At 35.9% G+C, this 22,317-nt stretch overlaps 1 protein-coding gene across 5 annotated transcripts in view; it reads left to right on the top strand.

Annotated features, from left to right (window-relative positions):
• The window catches only part of Pka-R1 (protein kinase, cAMP-dependent, regulatory subunit type 1), a 178,024-nt gene that overhangs the window by 114,074 nt on the left and 41,633 nt on the right, over positions 1-22,317 (top strand). For 3 of the 5 annotated variants that reach the window (XM_067787184.1, XM_067787183.1, XM_067787181.1), the window contains exon 1: positions 15,453-15,634. The exons of 1 other annotated variant lie outside the window; for it this stretch is intronic. In XM_067787184.1, coding sequence (XP_067643285.1) covers positions 15,632-15,634 — 3 coding nt within the window. In that variant the 5' untranslated portion in view covers positions 15,453-15,631. Of the gene's footprint in view, positions 1-15,452; positions 15,635-22,317 lie in introns of those variants that run through there. One more of the 5 variants, XM_067787182.1, reaches the window with a different exon arrangement.

Genomic DNA, 22,317 nt, shown 5'->3' with positions numbered 1-22,317 from the left:
ATGTAGGTTCCTGGGCACTCATCTCAGATCGCTATATAAAAGGAACGATATCGGACAATAACCACGCCCACTTTTTCGATATCGAAAATTTCGAAAAATCGATAAAGTGCGATAATTAATTACCAAATATGGATTAAGTGATGAAACTTGGTAGGTGAGTTGAACTCACAGAAATCACAGTATCGCAGAATAGAAAACTAGTAAAATTTTGGACAATGGGCGTGGCACCGCCCACTTTTAAAAGAAGGTAATTTAGAAGTTTTGCAAGCTGTAATTTGGCAGTCGTTGAAGATATCATGATGAAATTTGGCAGGAACGTTACCCTTATTACTATATGTCTGCTTACTAAAAATTAGCAAAATCGGAGAACGACCACGCCCACTTTTAAAAAAAATTTTTTTTTAATTCAAAAAGAAAAGTTAATATCTTTACAGTATATAAGTAAATTATGTCAACATTCAACTCCAGTAATGATTGGTGCAACAAAATACAAAAATAAAAGAAAATTTCAAAATGGGCGTGGCTCCGCCCTTTTTCATTTAATTCAAAAGACTACTCTTACTTTTACTTTTACACATAAAAAATACTTCGAAGTAAAACGAAAAATGAGTAATTTACAAAACTACAAACGGCAATGTTTGATAGGACATGTTTTCATGAATCGCTAATTCTTCGTGAGCTACTCTTTCGGTACTGAGATTAACTCATGCTAGCAACACTAGCATTGCTCCGACTTGTTGAGCTCTTTTCAAAAATCCCTTCATTTAACTTATGTAATTTTATGACCATGTGTAAACTTCGCAATATGTTTCTTATCGTAACTTTCAAGAAGTAAAACGGATATTTTAAACACATATTTGTTTTTGCTTTTGATTACCTAATTTAACACTTCCCTGAGTTTAATTTCCCATTTTGCTGCACTAATCTGAAAATCATTCAGGCTCACGTTCATTTCGCTTAAATTTTCATGCTGTATATAAAGATAAGCAGAAATTATAGCTGTGCGTTGTCAGAAGTGGTGTGGTCCGCATTGCAGCTAACGAGAATTCGTTTTACCCACTTTGAGCCTATTAGATACGTTTTAGAAACGTTCGTTTTCAATTGACTATAAATTACAAATAAAAAAATAATCGCATTTCAACGAAGCGTAAAACAATTACGAAACACTCATACATACTATTTATAAATCACAGTGCGTAAATGTAATATCCGGCCGACAAATGTTCCAAAGCTGGAAAATTAAAATGAAAGTTGTAGGTATATTCCTTTTACTAAAATAGTTTTATTTTTATACCCAGCTGTACTTGTACACAGGGTATTATAACTTTGATTGGATAACGGTTGGTTGTACAGGTATAAAGGAATCGAGATAGATATAGACTTCGATATACCAAAATCATCAGTATCGAAAAAAATTTGATTGAGCCATGTCCGTCCGTCTGTCTGTCCGTTAACACGATAACTTGAGTAAATATTGAGATATCTTCACCAAATACCAGAATAGATTGGTATTGAAAAAGAGCGAAATCGGATGATAACCACGTCCACTTTCTATATATATAAATTTTGGAAAACACAAGAAACCGGATTATTTAGTAAATAATACACCTAGAATGTTGAAGTTTGACGTGTGGACTGATATTGAGACTCTTGATAAAAATTTGAAAAAATTTTCAAAATGGGCGTACCACCGCCCAATTGTGATAAATTCAATTTTACAAATATTATTAATCATAAATCAAAAATCGTTAAACCTTACTTACTTACTTAATTGGCGCTTAACCGTCTAAACGGTTATGGCCGTCCAACAAGGCGCGCCAGTCGCTCCTTCGCTCCGTCAACCGGCGCCAATTGGTCGCACCAAGGGAGTTTAAATCGTTTTCCACCTGGTCCTTCCAACGGAGTGGGGGCCGCCCTCTACCTCTGCTTCCATAGGCGGGTTCCGATAGAAACAATTTCTTGGCCGGAGCATCATCTTTCATTCGCATAACAGCAGCCGCTGCGTTTAAATTCGCTGGACTATGTGGATGTCTGCGTATAGCTCGTACAACTCATCATTAAATCTTCTTCGGTACTCGCCATCGCCAACGCGTAGAAGTCCATAAATCTTTCGTAGAACTTTTCTCTCGAACACTCCCAAAGCCGCTTCATCTGCTGCTGCCTACCTAGTCCAAAGTAGCATTTATTGGTAAGATTGATTGTTCGCTGGATTTCAGTGCTGATGTTGTTGTTAGTGTTGATGCTGGTTCCCAAATAAACGAAGTCTTTTACTATTTCGAAATTATGGCTGCCAACAGTAGCGTGGTTGCCAAGGCGCATATGCGCTGACTCTTTGCTCGATGACAGCAGGTACTTCGTTTTGTCCTCATTCACCTTTAGACCCATCTTTACCGCTTCTTTTTCCAGTTTGGAGTAAGCAGAACTAACGGCGCGGGTGTTTAGGCCGATTATATCAATGTCATCAGCATAGGCCAGTAATTGCACGCTTTTATAGAATATTGTTCCAGTGCGGTTAAGTTCTGCTGCTAGTATAATTTTCTCCAGCATCAAATTAAAGACATCGCACGATAGCGGGTCACCCTGTCTGAAACCTCGTTTAGTTTCGAACGGCTCGGAGAGGTCCTTCCCAATTCTGACTGAGCTGGTGGTGTCGCTCAACGTCATTTCGCACAGCCGTATAAGTATCGTGCTTTGTGACATTATAACAAGAAATTGTAAAAATTCAAATCTGGAAAAATGGGCGTGGCACTGCCCCTTTCTTACAATGCATTTCCCAACGTTTCTGGAGCTATAACTCGACGAAAAATTTGGTGTTTAACTGGAAATATTTTTGGTAAAAATGGACTCAATCGGTTAAATCGGCTCCGTTTATATAAAAGACTAGAAGACCCGGCAGACGTTGTTCTGCTGTAAATTTGGCCTATCTGCATACATTTTAATGAGCTTTTTCCGTCTAACTCTACCCTCCCGCCCTCTTTAGTTTTTCCTAATCCTTTTATTCACTCCCCCAAATGCAGATATTCGGCTTAAAAATTGCAACAACTAAAGACTCTCCTGAATTAAAAAATTGCCTTAGTACCTCAAATCGCGGGCCCCTCAGAAACCCCGGGCTCCCTCTCGCCGGCCAAGCGCCAATTAAGTAAGTAAGTAAGGTTTAACGATTTTTGATTTATGATTAATAATATTTGTAAAATTGATTTTATCACAATTGGGCGGTGGTACGCCCATTTTGAAAATTTATTCAAATTTTTATCAAGAGTCTCAATATCAGTCCACACGTCAAACTTCAACATTCTAGGTGTATTATTTACTAAATAATCCGGTTTTTTGTGTTTTCCAAAATGTTATATATATAGAAAGTGGACGTGGTTATCATCCGATTTCGCTCTTTTTCAATACCAATCTATTCTGGTATTTGGTGAAGATATCTCAATATTTACTCAAGTTATCGTGTTAACGGACAGACAGACAGACGGACATGGCTCAATCAAATTTTTTTTCGATACTGTTGATTTTGGTATATCGAAGTCTATATCTATCTCGATTCCTTTATACCTGTATGTAAAGTTAAATAAGCACGTGCACAAACATATCCATACCAACTGAAAAGAGGTGCACCCCTGCGTATACGTAACATTTTATTATCTTATATATAAATAGACAAGATGAAAAAATGTGGAACCGTTTTCTGCTAAACTATAATTCTAAGGTATACAAATTATATATGTATTGATAGGAAATTTTGAGCTGCGTTGTTTTCCATAAATTTGAAAAATCATTTAACATTTAACATAAAAGTCACACCACTACACATGCACTTATTCATACTATAGACACGCTGTGTGTGTGTACTTGCTTTTTGTGTACTATGCTGAATCGTGAGCATGGCCGAGGAGTTGCTTTGTACACAATACAAGTTAAACAAAAATACATAGCTGATCATCTATCAAGTCTATTTCTTTTCTTTCCTTTGCTTTGCTTTCCTTTCCTTTCCTTTCCTTTCATTTCCTTTCATTTCCTTTCCTTTCCTTTCGTTTCCTTTCCTTTACTTTCCTTTCCTTTCCTTACCTTTTCTTTATTTTCCTTTCCTTTCCTTTAATTTTCCCTTTATTCCCTTTCTTTTACTTTCATTTCTCTTCCATTCATATTCCTTCCTTTCCTTTCCTTCCTTTCTTTTCCTTTCCTTTCCTTTCCATTCCTCTACTTTTCTTTTCTTTCATTTCTTTTATTTTCATTTCCCTTCCATTGATTTTCCTTCCTTTCCTTTCCTATCTTTTCCTTTCCTTACCTTTCCTTTTCCTACCTTTTGTTTACGAGAAGCAGATTGATTAAATCATATCCTTCCTTCCAGAGCAATATAAAATTTCCCTATTTTGAGTTTACTTATTCATTATATTACCCATCGAATGTTCCTATTATTATATTAAAATGACAAATTATATTTCTTTTATTTTCATTTCCCTTCCATTGATTTTCCTTCCTTTCCTTTCCTTTCCTTTCCTGTTCTTTCCTTTCCTGTGGTTGAATTTCAACCACTGGGCGAACTCTAGTTACGTAAAAACAAATAAAAAAAATTACAATAAAATAATATTGCGACCATAAACTGAGATATAACCTATCCTATGTTTCAAGTTAGATCAAACTACACATGGGGTGCAAAACAAATTCAAAATCGGTTCAGTAGTTTAAGAGTCCATCGCGGCCGAAAATGTTGTGACACGTGTTTTTTATATATTAAGATTTTGTAAAAGTGCGTAGATGCACGTAATAAGCTATTTCTAGTAAAAGTTGAAAAATTTCGTTAATAACCCTGCCCTTTTGTTGTAGTAACGCTTTTTAGTACAATGGCACTTGTGTGTTTATGTTTATTGTTCTGTTATATCTTTATTTTAAACAGTAGGAAAATCCCCATATCTGAAGGAAAACTGCATTATTACCCGCTCAAGGTCATCGGTGTTAGCCTCTGTATCCTTTTTGCTTTTTTAAGCGAAAATTAGTTCAGAATAGAGCCATATGTACTTATATGTATTATTTTGCAGCCTTGTAACACTATTAAGCACACAAAACAAACAACAACAGCATTTCAAGTGTACAGCTGGCTATGTAATGTTCGGTTTCTCTAACTTAGACTTCCTTACTTATTTATTTAAATATACTTTCGTATCATTATAGATGCGTATTAGATACTACATACGAAATCTGTTTACCTTGATACCTAACACACCTACTTGAATGTAGAACCCCTTATGGGTTACGGGCCTCAGAATATACCCGCGGTAGGTATGCCTGTCGTAGGTTAGGTTAGGTTGAACTAGCCGGTCCATGAGGGCCTCACATAGACTGAATAAGTGCGTAGTGTTACCACAAGTTTAATGCCTGTCGTAAGAGGCGACTAAAATACCCAAATGATTTAAAGGGTTGTGTAGCGCAACCTTCGAGGGGTTGTCAGCTCAATTTATAGCTTCTCCAACTAAATTGGCAGCCTCACCTACCCGTGGCGAATCCTGTTGCTTTAGCACCCGAGACTCTGGCACATGAAAGTAGCGGGTGGGGGGCGGAGTGGTCTAGAAGGTTCATACTAAATCGTTCTCAAGATGGTCGGGTATTTATCATAATGATGCTTGTTACCGGAACGTACCGTATTTATATCCGCCAAATGACCATCAACATCGATAATACTCCCCAAAGCCTGCGGATAGTGTCTTTAGCGCTACAGCAACCACAACAACAATGTAGAACTTCAATTGAGTCGTCAGCATGATGAAATCTCCAAAGCTTAAGTGTATATCTCGCCTTGTGTATATCGTGCCTTAGTGCATGTTTAGATAAATTTAAAGTGAAAAACAAGTAGGGAAGGCTAAGTTCGGGTGTAACCGAACATTACATACTCAGCTGTGAGCTTTGGAGACAAAATAAGGGAAAATCACCATGTAGGAAAATGAACCTAGAATAACCCTGGAATGTGTTTTTGTTCGACTTATGGCATTAAAAGTATTCTAGACAAATTAAATGAAAAAGGGTGGAGCCACGCCCATTTTGAATTTTTCTTTTATTTTTGTATTTTGTTGCACCATATCATTACTGGAGTTGAATGTTGACACAATTTATTTATATACTGTAAAGATATTCAATTTTTTTTTAATTTGACTTAAAAAAATTTTTTTTTAAAGTGGGCGTGTTCGTTATCCGATTTTGCTAATTTAACATATAGGAATAGAAGTAACGCTCTTGCCAAATTTCATCATGATATCTTCAACGACTGCCAAATTACGGCTTGCAAAACTCTCAAATTACCTTCTTTCAAAAGTGGGCGGTGCCACGCCCATTGTCCAAAACTTGACTAATTTTCTATTCTACGCCATAAGGTCAACCCACCTACCAAGTTTCATCGCTTTATCCGTCTTTGGTAATGAATTATCGCACTTTTTGGGTTTTTCGAAATTTTCGATATCGAAAAAGTGGGCGTGGTTATAGTCCGATTTCGTTCATTTTAAAGAGCGATTTGAGATGAGTGCCCAGGAACCTACATACCAAATTTCATCAAGATACCTCGAAATTTACTCAAGTTATCGTGTGTACGGACGGACGGACATGGCTAAATAAATTTCTTTTTTCTCCCAGATCATTTTGATATACAGAAGTCTATCTATATCTATCGATATAGTTTATGCCGTTTATATATATAACATTTTGGAAACACAAAAAACCTGATTATTTAGTAAATAATACACCTAGAATGTTGAAATTTGACGTGTGGACTGATATTGACACTCTTGATAAAAATTAGAAACATTTTTTTAAATGGGCGTGACACCGCCCACTTGTGATAAAATCAATTTTACAAATATTATTAATCATAAATCAAAAATCGTTAAACCTATCTCAACAAAATTCAGCAGAGAGGTTGCCTTTACTATAAGGAATGCTTTGAAGAAAAATTAACGAAATCCGTTAAGGATCACGCCGACTTTTATACACAAGATTTTTAAAAGGGTCGTGGACGAATAAAATAAGCTATATCCTTGCAAAAAGAGCTTTATATCAATTGTATTTCATTTCCCAAGTGGATTTATAACAATAAATAGGAAACACTTCAAATTTAAAAAAAAGGGCGTTGCACCGCCCCTTTTATGACTAAGCAATTTTCTGTTTCGGGAACCATAAGTCGAAGAAAAATTAGTTCAGAATAGAACCTTATATATATGTATTATTGCGCAGCCTTGTAACACTATTAAGTACATAAAACAAACAATAACAGCATTTCAAGTGTTCAGCTGGGTATGTAATGTTCGGTTTCACCCGAACTTAGACTTCCCTACTTGTTTCATTAACCTTCTAGAATGTAATAAGCTTTCATGTGGCCACGAGTTTAAACAATTCTAAAGTAATTTTATGCTTGTAAACATTCAATTTAATTTTCATGAATAAAAAATGTACTCATTATGCAATACAAAGAATTTACGATTAACAAATTCCTAAATAAATAGAATGGATCAGAACTACCTACTTATGTATTTATGTATTTGGATTTGTATACATTTTAGTTTAAATCTGTTTTAAATTGCAATGATGTTAAGTTGGTTTGATTGTTGTGACTTCCGGTAGAGAAATGTAAAGAATGTTTTAAGTGATTTGAGACGTGCACAAGTGATTTTTAATGAAAGATAGCAGGTGAGGAAAATTTATGGGCACTTTTGCTTTAATTATATGATTTGTCGTTGATTTGAATGTAATGTGTTAATCGTTTTATAATTTCGTATGCTAAAAACTATTGTTAGGCTGGATGCTATCATAGCTGGATTTCAATATCCGGAGATATTCACATATTGATACTGTTGAATGTTTTATTATTACTACTTCGAAACCTTATAGCAGTTTACATTATAAAAGGAGTAACATGAACTTTGGAACGGACAGACAATAGTAGGATATTTGTTATGATGTGCAAATGTTTCCGAAACCGCTTGAATATTGCTGGTGTAGTTCGAATAGGCTCAAAGTTGTAACGATTAAAATTAGCACGTCGTTTTATTAAAAACCAACATATTACACGAAAACATATGCTTGCCACCAGAAAGTACGGGTAGGAGTGCGTATACGAGACACTTGTTATAATTAATCGGTATAAAGGACTTACGTTCATACAAATATACAAATGAAGCTAATATAAGCGTGCTCAAAAAAATGTTTGAAGTGAGAGGAGATGATGAATTAAATAGTCCCAGTATGATACTTAGAACAATTTCGAAACGGTTCCGAAAACGAAATAGTCCCAAAACGATAAAGATAATTATTAATCAACTGAACAAAGCCGAAATGATACGATTCCGAAATTTGTCTGAAGTAGAAATTATCATAAGCAATGATCATGAAATGATCCCAAAATAGCCTAAATTTTTTTCTTAAATTAATCCGAGACTGTTTCGAAGATTATCCCAAATTAGTCCTCATTTGATCGTAATATGGTCTCCAACTGATGCCGAGAACAATCCCAAAAAGCTCCGGAGATAGTTCCGATATTACCCAGAAAACAGTTTCAAAATAATCAATAAAACTTTTCAATTAATGCCATAACTATCCGGGTATCCTCCCGAAAGTATTCCCGAAATGATTATCCCGAACTGCTCGGAATTGTTCGAAACAACCCCGAAATTTTACATAAAAACACCGTAAATAACACCGAAATAATACAAAAATTATCCAGAAACAATCCCAAAATTATCCGGAAATTTTACGTAGGTAGTTAAAGGTATCCGGCATTAGTTCTAACATTTTCTAGAAATAGTCCTGAATTAATACAGAAGTAGCCAATAAATGCTACTTTGGACTATGTATGCAGTTGAAAAGTAAAGTCCTCTCTTGGCAAACGAAAATCATGTTCCACAAGTCGTTTTCGAGAGAAAAGTTCTTCGAAAGATTTACGGACCTCTACGCGTTGGCGACAGCGAGTTCAGAAGAAGACTTAATGATGAGCTGTACGAGCTTTACGCAGACATCAACCTAGTCCAGCGAATTAAAATGCAGCGGCTACGCTGGCTAGGCCATGTTATGCGAATGAAATATGATGCTCCGACTAAGAAAGTATTTTTATCGGAACCCTCTAATAGAAGCAGAGGAAGAGGGAGGTTCCCACTCCGCTGGAAAGACCAGGGATAAAACGACTTGAATTGCCAATTAGTGCCACTTAACTCAAAGAAGAGCAACTGACGCGCTAACGCGCCCTGTTCGACGGCCAATAACCTTTTGAACGGTGTTTAGAGAACAACAAATAAAAACATTCGAAGTTTTCTCAAAATTTTCTAAAATGCTAGAATTTTGTCGAAAACGTTTCAGGCTTGAATAATAAAAAGCTTTCAGAGAAGTTCTTCTTAATATAGCGAAAATAAAAAAGAAAAATTAGTTGACGAAATTTGATAAAAACTGTCACTGCTATTTTTCTGTTAGCTGCTGTATGCATGTAAATAAATATGTATGTAAATGCGCATACTTCTTCATGAAAAGTTATAAGTTTACGAAACTTAACCACACTTAGTGGCTAAACTTGGAATCACACTTGTGGTCAGCACAGCATAGGTAGATTGGTACAGAGTTACATATGTATGTACATTAGACTGGGTCGATTTATTAACCGATATCGCGCCATCGATAGGATTTGAGCTCAGGAAAAAATGTTCCACTACGCATACCTAAAAAAATAATTTTCGAGCCTGAAAAAAAAAATGGCGAAAGGGTTAATTTTTGGACCAAAACACTCCCTTTTTTTCCTGAGCCCAAATCCTATCGAAAATCGATGGCGCGATATCGGTTAACTTTCGTGCATACAAATTGACCCAGGTTAATGTACATACACATGAACATAGTCGATATTTAGTAAATACTACTTATTATAACAAACTTTTGTAGTTTTTACCATACAACAAAACTTACCTATAGTAATGACTGGAAAGCTTTTCCCAACGCTTTTTCGTTTTGTTTGTTTTTGTTTTTTGTTTTTCACTGCTCTTTATAGATCCATAAAGTTTATGTGCAACCACTTATAGTTATCTAGTTGGCCATAACTATACAGTTTTCTGTACAATGTAAATATGTATATTTGCTATTCGCTTAAGACTTAGTTCATATAGAGATTCTCTTGACTTTTAATTTTTTTTAGCGAATGAACGCACATGCATGAGGTAGTTTGTATATTAACTATTTACTCGTATTTACTACTTAACGCTCAAAGTTTACCTTTTGCGGCTACTTTTTCCTTGAGTTGAATGATTGTTGTTGGTGTGATTATTGAGTTTTTCAACTAACTTGTTTTCGTGCGTATGTATGTATATACTATCTGCTGCAGTTGTTGGATAGGTGCATTCGTATTATTTATAGAAGCAAAAGTGCGTATGCACCGCCTGAGCGTGTAAACCGGCTAAGTTAGAAAAAATTGATTTTACAGCAGCAAAAGCTGTTCGAATATTTCTTAGGCTAATGACAAAGTGCGTGCTATAAGCTAGGCGAGGCGTTTGTCGCCATCCTTAAATGAGATTGAATGTTTACGCAATATTTAATTTGCTTTCTTTTTCGCCGGCCTCGAACTGTTGTAACTGTTTTCTTGCTTTCAAAAAATGTATATGATTTAAGTATCTATATTTTCTAATTCAGAGTATTTTCCTTAATATCTAGTCAACAGGCTTGAATAATAAAATAAATTCTTAGTTGCTATTGATAATACTCCAAAATTTATTGTTGTGACGTCCTAATATTCATACATATATACATACATTATAAGTATGTAATTAATTTTGCACGTCAGTTATGCCTACTTATTAAGGTTTAAAAGAGTATACTCGTACGTAGCTAACTATATACTGGGCTTCCCAATCAAAACAGTTAAGCCGGACCCTTGCGCATCTTCCGCAACAAAATACAAAAGTCTTATATCAAATATCACCATAAATCAGCTGTTCTATCAATCAATCATCTATCAATAAAAACTGACATGCGCTTATGCTGCCATCTAACGAATGATCACAATCGTTTATTTTTAACAAACTATTTTAATAAAATATAGCTAAACAAAGCTCGCTAATAGCACGAATGTCCATCTCTGCAACCAAAACTTTATTTATAGATTTGGATTCCAAATACGAACGAAAAGGCGGCCTGTACATAAAAACAGCAATTAGAAATATTATATAATATTTTTGTTAAAATTTTGCTCAGTTAAAAGAAAAGACTAGAAGTCAAAACCGGAACCAGACACGAAACCCACGGCTGGTATCATATCAATTGATATAGAAGTGCTAACTGTTTGTTATCGTTCAGATCTAGGGCTGTTAACGACGGTTTATAGGCGTATTATCTTATCGACGAGTTATCGGCTGGTTGCATATACACTACTGGGAAAAATTAAAGGATACAAAAAATTCCAACTTTTTGGGTAATTTTCAACAGGCCGTAACCTGTTTTGGTCTAAAAGTTTGGTCTCCTCGGAAAACGGTGCCGCTATATTACGACCTCTAAAGAACGGTCGCTATACTCACCGTCATTAGCGGCACCGCTTTTTTTGTAAAGCTGGAAGAGCTTATTCAACGGTTTATATCGATGATATTTTGACTTAATTGATTCTTTTTCCCGTTTTTTTGCTTGTTATACCCAGCGTGCTTTGCACACAGAGTATATTAACTTTGATTGGATTGGATAACGGTAGGTTGTACAGGTATAAAGGAATCGAAATAGATATAGACTTCCATATATCAAAATCATCAGTATCGAAAAAAAATTTGATTGAGCCATGTCCGTTAACACGATAACTTGAGTAAATATTGATATATCTTCACCAAATTTGGTACACGAGCTTATCTGGACCCAGAATAGATTTGTATTGAAATTGAGCGAAATCGGATGATAACCACGCCCACTTTTTATATATATAACATTTTGGAAAACACAAAAACCCTGATTAAAAATAAAAAATAAAAAAACCCTGATTATTTAGTAAATAATACACCTAGAATGTTGCAATTTGACATGTGAACTGATATTGAGACTCTTGATAAAAATTTGAAAACAAATTTTTTAATTGGGCGTGGCACCGCCCACATGTGATAAAATCAATTTACAAATATTATTAATCATAAATCAAAAATCGTTAAACCTATCGTAACAAAATTCGGCAGAGAGGTTGCCTCTACTATAAGGAATGCTTTGTAAAAAAATTAACAAAATCGGTTAAGGACGACGCCCACTTTTATATACAAGATTTTTAAAAGGGTCGTTGACGAATAAAATTTGCAAAAAAGAGCTTTATATCAATGGTATTTCATTTCCCAAGTGGATTTATAATAATAAATAGGAAAAACGTCAAATTTAAAAAGTGGGTGTGGCATGGCCCCTTTTATGACTAAGAAATTTTTTATGTTTCGGGAGCCATAACTCAAAGAAAAATTTACATATCGTAACAAAACTGTGTACACATATTTTCCTTATAGCAGAAAATATTTCTAGTAAAAATGGACGGGATCGGTTAAAGGCCACGGCAACTTAGATATTAAACAAGTTTAAAAGAGTCGTAGACTAGAATAATATGCTGTAACTTAGCAAAAAATAGTTTTGAATCAATGATATTTCACTTATCAAGTTTTATTTTATCAGGATATGAGGAAGCATTTTTTTAAACGGGCGGTGCCACGTGTTAGGTACAAAAGTAATTTATCTGAAATTAAATGTACGATTGAAGCTCACGCTGAGTATAAAATGTTCGGTTACATCCGAACTTAGACACCTTTACTTGTTTATACATATATTTGATGAAATGTTCACCGCTTTCAGAATAGCTGGGGACAAAACGTTGTTGAACGAGTTTCTACCGTCATCACGGCCGTAATATTTTATGCCCTTTTACATTGCAGCATTTTTGACAACATCCGTGCAAAAATCGTTGGATCATGTGGTCCATACCATTATAATCCACTGTAATGCAGCAATGGACCAACTCATGTTTCTACACGAGCATATTGTAAGCCGATCATTGCTCGTTTTTAACGATTGTAATCACTACACGACATTTATTGGGCTGTGGGTACTCCATGGATTACTCTGATGTAATGCGGAGCTGGAGTATGTGGTCCAGTCCTAGGACATCGCAATGTTAATTGGACCATATTTTTTGTATGAATTGTGGTTAATTTTAGAGCACTCCGTTGGTCCATAGGGAGTACTCCCTACATGCATGCATGGAGTACTCACGATTTTTGGAGGGATACTCTACCGCTATGTGGCGGCCGGTATATAGCGGCACCGCTTTCGAGGAAACCAAGCCTTAAGGGCGTGGAAATTTTGTTTTTCTTGAGCACTATAGGGATCAATTCCTTTTTCATTTAGCTTTATTTAATTTTTTACACGCCTTAAATTTCGTGTAGCCACAACTAAAAATCCAAAAAGTTAAAAATTTTCAATTTTGACGAATTGAAATTTTTTTCCTTCGAAACCTTATTTTTAACTTTCAGTGCGACCATTGGCTGATTAAATATCGATAATTAAAGACAAAAGGATCATCTTCTATTTGAATACCGACATTTGGGCGGGTGGTGGACGTATCAAGGTGTGTAAAACAATAAAAGAACAAGGTATCCGATTCCTATAGTGGCTAAGCAAAAATAATTTTTTCCCGTAGACCAAAACAAAAAAGAACCTGGATTACTCGAAAACCGCAGAGGCTACAAAAATTTTAAGTCTTTATCCTAAAACTAGACACTGGGAGCTACAATTTTACAATTTTCTCTCGATGTTGCTGCCTCTTAAAAATTGCCCAAAAATTTGGATTTTTTCCAGGAATTTGTGTTATCGACGAAGTAAATGCGAGTTATCGATTTGTTATTGATGTGCTTTTATTGCTAACAAACGTTATCAGTGAGTTACCTATTTTATATCGACGATTTATCAATTTGTTATAGAAAAGTTATAATTTTTTATCAAAAAGTTATCGATAGGTTATCCAAAAGTTTTCGATTTACTGTCGAAAAGTTATTGTTTTTTTAAGTTATCGATTTGTTATTAAAAGTTAAAGATATGCTATCAAAATGTTATGGATGATTTATCGAAAAGTTATCGACTGTGTGTAGGATAATGGTCGATATGTTACTAAAATGTTACCGATTAGTTTTGGTAAAGTTACCGATTTGCTACCAATTTTTTATCGGTGTGTAATATCTCTTCTCTTCTCTGGCGAACTGTCGGCACTCCTTGCTGTCGTGTTACGGGCTGAGAGTGGTCTCCGTCGTAATATGCTCGCAAGTCAGCTTTCCAGCAAGCGTAGATGCATCCTCAATAAACCGCTTCTCGATATCTTTGTGTCTGCGCCGCCCTTTGCCCGCTTTCATGTCCAAAGATGGGAGCAGGTAGTTTGAAAAGTGCAAGCCTTGGCGTTGTACAAAACTTTAAAGTTTTTTAGTGATATCCAATATATATAAGCGAGATGAGCATGAGAGGAAGAGGGGGAGGGAAATGAAGAAGACAAGTCATAGGTATAGGAAGAGAAGAGGTAACAGGAAGAGGCGAAGAGGAAGTAAAGGAAATGGAATGGTAGTAAGAGAGGAGTGGAAGAAGGGGGTGTGGTAATATTAATGGGATTTAAATAGAAGTGGAGAAAGTGAGACAAGCAGCCGTATATCGAGAAACACACGGAAGGAAATAAGGATAGCTAGAAGGGAAGAGATTGAAAAAAAGGGAGGGCCACTCTCTCGGCATAAAAGTATAGACAAATGGTGAAAGAGAGGTATAGGATAATTAAAAATGAAGGGAAGCGAGGGGAATACAAAAAGAAAGCGGAAAACGAGAAACCTAGAAAGAGGGACAAGCAGAGGAATGTGAGTAAGGATTTGTGAAAAGCTGCAAGTAGTAGAGTGGCTGGAGGTTAAAGAAAGAAGGGGAATAAATATACGGTTAAATGAAGTCAGAGGTATTGGAAGACTAAACGAGGGAGGGATACAAAAACAAAGCAGGAGAGACCGAGGGGGAGAAGGCGAGGAAAAAAAAGATGGATCGAGTGAGGGAGCAGTATGAGCAGTAGGAGAGAAGAACATTAATATCAAGTGTACTACAGCAAAAAGAAATTATTAGAGAGAAGTAAACAGATTAAAAAACAATACAATGCTTTTGAAGACTACTCAATTGTTTTTATTGCCGATAAAGCTGCTCCACTGCCGATTGAGACACCATGTTTGGTGTATACCCGCAGGTCTCATATTTTATTTCTATGTATGTATATGTCTGCAATTTATGCTTCTTTCTCTGTATGGGTACGACTGTCATGATTTTCATTTACACCTTGTACATATTGACCGGCATATACGCTTTTCCGAAGCTCACTCATTTTTCTTCTGTACATGCACATATTTGTTTGGGTGTGTGTATTTGCTGACAAACAGCTGAGCTCTAACAGTAGCGTTTAAACAGCCTTTAGTTGTAATTAGCACATTGAACGATACGGAAAGAAACGTGTAACGGCAAAACGGTCGAATAGGGGAAAATTAAAAGGGCGCGTTTTTTTTGTTTGCAGAACTAAAAGAAAAACAGAATATAAACAAAGACTGCGGGCGATATATAAAATTAGTGTATGATTTGAAAAAATAAATAAATAAAAATATTAATGGTAATGAAAAACGAAAAATATGTACATATGTGATGTGATGTGCTATATTAAAATTTTTCGAAATAAAAATTTATAAAAGAATAGCAAAATTTATTAAATAAAATAAATAAAAAATAAAAATGCCTACTATAAATAGGCTAACGTAATTTTCATTAATTTCTTTTTAGCTATGTATATTTACATATATGTATGTGGCAATATATAAATACATAAATTCATACATACGTGCATATGTAAAATTGCTTGGGGGAAAATGTCCATTGGTTATGTACATCAAGGAAATTAAAAAAAGTGAAATTTAAAAATAACTTAACGGTAACGCCCGCCCGCCCGTTGGCTGTGAACGGAAACAATTTCATTAACCAGATTTTACAACAAGCAGATATAATATTTGTGTCAAAGTGATGTTGAATATTTTTTTTATTAAAATAAAGATTTAATAAATTGTATTACCCATTGTAAAAAGTGATACAAAATTTAATATATTCATCAGAAAATTTGTTTTTAAATATTTTTCTTCCGTTTTGTCTTCAAAAATCCTAATAGTGAAACCTTGTTTAACTTTTAAAACTATATGTATAAATTAAAAAATACGGAAGCTTTAATTATCATAATACGAGGGGATTAACAAAAGTTCTCTTTGTTAAAAATCTTTATTTTTCTCGTTATATGTGACCCGATCTATGAAAAGGTGGCTTATTACTCAAAAAAGAAATGGCGAGAAACAGCTGTTAAAGATAAACAATGCATTTCTTCAGTTTCTTAGTAGTTTTTCTTTTGCATTATGAACAGTCATGCCCAAAAGGCAAAGCACAAATCAGTGGCGGCACAAATCAAGTGGCATCACAGGAACCAAAGGCTTCATCGTTGTTGTTGTTGTTGTTGTAGCGATTAGGTTACTCCCCGAAGGCTTTGGGGAGTGTTATCGATGTGATGGTCCTTTGTCGGATACAGATCCGATACGCTCCGGTAACACAGCACCATTAAGGTGCTAGCCCGACCATCTCGGGAACGATTTATATGGCCACATTGAACCTTCAGGCCATCCCTCCCTCCCCACCCCCAAGTTCCATGAGGAGCTTGGGGAGCCAGAGCCTCGTCTGTTAGTGAAACGGGATTCGCCGCTCGAAGGTGAGGTTGACAATTGGGTTGGAGAAGCTATATATTGCGCTACACAACCCCTTGAATCCCAAGGCTTCATCGTCTTTCATTTGTGCTCTTCTTTCTCTACATTTTTAGTACACTTCTAAGCAAGTTAGGTCTTTCTAGTTTTCACAACGTGAAAGAGCGTCTCAAAAACTATTGAAACCAGAAAAAAACATTTTTTTTGAGTCATAAGCCACCTTTTCATAGACCGGGTCACATATGTCTTCTGAAGAAAATCGAAGCATCTATAAGTCTTTGAATTTATTTCTTAAAACAGTATTTAAAATTTAGCGTTTCAAGATTATCAAGGATTAATTGCTAGAATTATCGTCGTTATGAGTGAAAGTCCGCGTTTACAATATACAATTCTTGAATTCAAGTATGCTGTTGCATTGGTGATGAGGAAAGAGGGAAGAGTACAACTGCGTCCATATAGTTTTAACTATTTCTTGCTATCCTTTCCATTCCCTTAAGTATTGTTTTTCGTTTCAAAATATTATAATGTAAAAGCGGTTAGTGTAAATTTCCTCTCCTTTTTCTCCCCAGTTCTATGTTAGGTTGAACTGACCGATCTGTGAGGACCTCACTTAGACTGAATGAGTCTATAGTTTGCTCAACGACCAAACTGAAAATCCCTGCCAGATACAAGGGTCTATGTTATAAATTAACTGAGTCCTCTTGGAAAATACAAACAGCTTTCTAGGACCTATGTTACTTTCTGGCTCTAGATATGAAAGGATTTAAGGGGTTGATAAGTGCAATAAAAAGCTGCCGCAACCCAATTGTCAACCTCACCTGCGCGATGGGAATCCTGTATTTAGCTGACGAGGCTCTGGCGACCCCAACTTCCTCAAGCGGGGCGGGATATCCTAAAAGGTTTATTGTGGGCATGTTGATCTTTCCCGAGATGGTCCTGATAGTACCTTAATGGTGCTTTGTTATCGGATCTATATCCGGCACAGTACCATCAACATCGTTAGCACTCCCCAAAACCTTTGGGGAGTTTCTTTATCGTTAATACAACAACCACAACAACAACAACATAGCTGTGTCACTCCTCATAGCTGGAGTGTTAGCCTGGAAAGCGCAGGCCACGATCATAAAACTTGCTCGAGCCTCCTCCAACCCGCATTTCGTACATCTGCTATCACTGGCAAGGCCTAATTTAAAAGCATCATGAGCCTACAGAACCTTCTTTTCAATGAGAACCCTGAGCTGGGTTGCTTTCCTGCTTACTCTGGCGGTACAAGCTTCGAGGCATGCGCCCCGTTTAGCTAGCTTATCAGCTTTTTCATCCCCATGTGTTCCCATATGTCATGAAACCCGTTATAGATGTATGCTTTGCCCTATCTCCCGATTATTTCCAGGGATTCCTTTCAATCAACCACATAGATGTTGTGCTATGCGTGATAGTTTCCTTAATTGCTGCTTGGATGGCAATATAGAAGTTGACGGGGCTGCGATTTAAGCTTTTGCTTCCAGTGTTTCTACTGTTTTGCTTACGGCTACTAATTTCGCCTGAAAAGCACTACAGTGATCAGGCAGCTTGTAGGACATGTCTACTATCGAATCAGAGGTGTACACGTTTATCGCCTCGTATGCCAGTTGAGTGTCTTTTCGCCAACCTTCCACCTCTATTGTGGCTATAGGAGACCCATCGAAGCGCAGGTAGGGAACTACTACTTCTAGAAATAAGCAAAAATCAAATGTCCCAGATCCTAGACAGATATTTCGCCAAACCCTGTTTTCCGGTGTATCAAAAAACTTGTCAAAACTTTTGATCTGACCAACCAATACTTAGGTAATTTACGAGGTCTTCTGTTCGTCGTTTGTACTGTATTTTAATCAAGCTTTATATTGGAAATAATGCAAACAAATAAAAACGTTAGCTTTTGTAACAAAAATGGAACTATTGCAAATTGCCCAACTGTTCTTTATAGACTTTGTAATCATACCTAGAACCCGATTTAGATTTTTGAGCACATCAGCCTATTACTGAATCATAAGATTAAAGTAAAAGATCATCGCCAAATTCGGTATAGCGGTGAAACTTTTCTCACTCGAAATTGATCATTTGGCGAGATTTTTTGTTCCAATATTGATATTGGGCCCTAAAAGATTTCAGTGGTTCCAATAATAATCGTACCTCGTCATATTCTACGCTTTGTAATTCCCATTTTTTCTTGGGGAGTACATGCTTACATTCCAAGGCCCATCATTCGTCAATATCATTAATTGAGGCTTAATCGCCTAAGCAATTTTGGCCGTTTCGTAACATGTCACGCCAGCTATTCCTGTTTCACGGTAAACAACGCCAATTGAGTGCACCAAGAGGGAGGTCAAGTCTTCCGCCACCTGCAATCCCAAACTAAGTGGAGTTCTCCCCCTTTCACTGCTTCCAAACTGCAGTGTTCATTGATATACTTTATTGGCCAATCATCTTCACCCTTCGCATAACATGACCTAGTCAGTGAAGCCTTTGGTCTTTAACTCGCTGCACTGTCATCATATTTGCGTAAAGCACATACAGCTAATCATATAGCTCCTTCGGTACCCAAACAGAAGATTAAATCTTCTGGAGAACTTTTCTCTCGAAACCTCCAAGAGCCATATCATCTTCTCTACACCGTCCACGTTTCTGAGCTGTTCAGAACAGGTATAATGAGCGACTTGTAGACGTGATTTGTACTCGTCGTGATAGGACTTTACTTTTCAATTGCCCACTCAGTTCAAAATAGCACTTGTTAGCAAGATTCTGGGTTTACTGATGTATGCGCAATATTATTGACTTTGCTTTGACTTTTTTAAATGGACTCCAAGCACATGTTTCGTGCTCCTCTGGCTTCTAAGAGACTCCAAATATATAAGTCCGCTACTTCGATCTAGAAATCTTTTGTTAATTAAAATCGATAAATTTTGGAACCTTTTCAAATTGATGTTGTAACGAACTTAGATAGGTTTCCGAATTATTAAATTAAAAAGATAAAATTGTGTATAATAACTCGCTTTTTTCACAACTGACAATACTCCACCGAATAACCCTTATGTTTCACCGCCTTTCATACGCAGGCGGAGCGACAATTTTCACACTTTGCTCTCTCTTTATGCCTCCAGATTGTTCGCCCACTATACTCTCAAGTCTTCAAATGTAAGTGTAACTTCCGTTATCCATTGCTTACGTTGTAGTTATTATATGTATGTCTCTTCAAATTCGCATCGGTGTTCCAAGGAGTTTCTAAGACTTTCCTTCATACGAAGTGTGAACATTTTTTTGTTTATATGGAAGAAAATCTGAAACACCCTTCGGGGGAAAAATTTGTTAAAATCAATATGAGTTTTGAGAGACCTTATAACTGGTACTTTATTGGGCTACAAAACTGCATACTCCGAAATTCAGAGAACTGCAAATAAAAATTTCGCAATTTTCTCGAATTTTTAAATCTTTTTAAAATTTTTTTGAGATAAGTTTGCATTGGTTCAGTTACAAAATTTACGGAAAATTTTCTTAGAATATCAAAAATAAAAAGAGAAGAATTTAATTGACAAATTTTGCCTATATTAAGGTCGTCCTACTGTGCGAACTTTTGTTAGTTCCCCCTTATGAGTGCATACATATATAATAGCAACAATGATCCGTCGCCAATGAATCGGTTTGCTTGAAGAAGGCTAAGGGCCAATCAGAAATGCTTATATTTAGAATAAATTAAGAAAATATTATTAATTAAAAAAAACAAAAACTAAACACAACTAAGTTTATCTCTACAAAGTATTTCTAAAGCAGCATTTGCCTCTTTATTTCCTCTACTGCCACCATTACTCCCATCCCGAACACAAAATAGATAAACTAGGTTTAAAAATTTAATAAATTACGAAATTTTTATTAAATGTGCTCACACTAATTATTTTTTCGTAATGCATTTGTCAAAACGCTACACTAAATCGCCGGCTTCGTGCAGTACAAGTAAAGTCATTAAAAATTACGAATTCATTTGTCAGTCAGCATGCAAATTATTTCGTGCAATAAAAAATCGTTTAGTACCTGGCATGATGCTAACTAAGTACTGCATAAATGTACAAATATTTTTATTGTTGTATACTAACTTTAATTGGTGTACAAAAACATAGCACCGGTGCGAAAGAACGTCGTGTTCCTTAAAGCACTTGTACTTCTAGGTATTGCACGAACCGAAAACGGGTCTAAGATAAGAAAAATTGTTTTCGAACTATGCCTACTTTCCCAATTTCTGTTGTCCTACCTGGAGTTTTTAGTTCGTGGAGTATTTCAAGCATATTCGCAAACTTCACGGCTGACTTAATTCAGGTTGTCTACGAGGCACAATATAGTAGTGGTAGTTTTAGAGGAGTAGGTCACAGATTGCATTTAACGGTGAACCAGAAAAAGTAATTCGGCTTATCACGAAAAAGGGCTTTCTCAGTGAGATACGCAATTTTTTTTAAACGGTTTTATTTAGATTGAATTGACTGGCACGAATTTTGTAATTGAAATTTAAGTAACTTCCCGATAAGCTACAGGCTTGAAACTTGGAGTATAGTTCAGAACCCGATAACAATGTAATAATAAGAAAAAAATCGCCGCTAGGTGGTGCAAGGATCGAGATATTGACAAAAATCGTATTTGTGGTCCAATTTGGAACACATAATACATACAAGAATAGAAAGCGACCTATAAAAAAAATCGCCGCTAGGTGGCGCAAGGATCGAGATATTCACAAAAATCGTATTTGTGGTCGGTTTTGGCTCATATTTGGAACTCATAATACATACAAGAATAGAAAGCGACCTATGACAAAAAATCGCCACTAGGTGGTGCAAAGATCGAGATATTCAAAAAATCGTGTTTTTGGTCCGATTTGGTCCATATTTGGAACACATAACACATACATGAATAGAAAGCGACCTATGATGTCTGATTTGGCTCATATTTGGAACAAATATTACAAACAGTCCGGTAGAAGTGACATCAAAATATTTTGAAGTTGGAGGAGGGACAAGCATACGTGGCGCAGAGTCGAGTAAAGTCTTTGGAAAGATTATGTATTCAGGACTTAGATTAATAATAATACTAAAAGCTAGAAAATAATTAGGTAGGTCCTAGGTACTAGTCATCACACTCCTCATCAATCTAGGGCGTTGATCAGACAATTAAATAAAAGCGTTGAACGCGTTAAATTTCTATTGATAGTCATATATAAGACCAACTGAACCTTAATAAGGTTATGCTGCGCCTCACACTTTTAGAAATTTCACGTGCACAACGCTTTTATTTAATTGTCTGATCAACGCCCTATATTGATGAGGAGTGTGATGACTAGTACCTAGGACCTACCTAATTATTTTCTAGCTTTTTTTTTTTTTTTAGTATTATTATAACTTCATGTGAGTGTTGTTTTCAATAAAACCGTTTAACTTAAACAATTTTTTTTAATTATAATTTTTTTTTTTTTTTTCAATTGGCTGAGTAGGCCGATACGTGCTAGCAGGTCCAAAATAATATTTTCTCACACTAATCGTATATT

The sequence above is a fragment of the Eurosta solidaginis genome, chromosome 5 (assembly GCF_040869045.1).
Source record: "Eurosta solidaginis isolate ZX-2024a chromosome 5, ASM4086904v1, whole genome shotgun sequence".
In the NCBI taxonomy this organism is placed as follows: Eukaryota; Metazoa; Arthropoda; class Insecta; order Diptera; family Tephritidae; genus Eurosta; species Eurosta solidaginis.
This window is presented reverse-complemented; position numbering and strand designations above follow the sequence as displayed.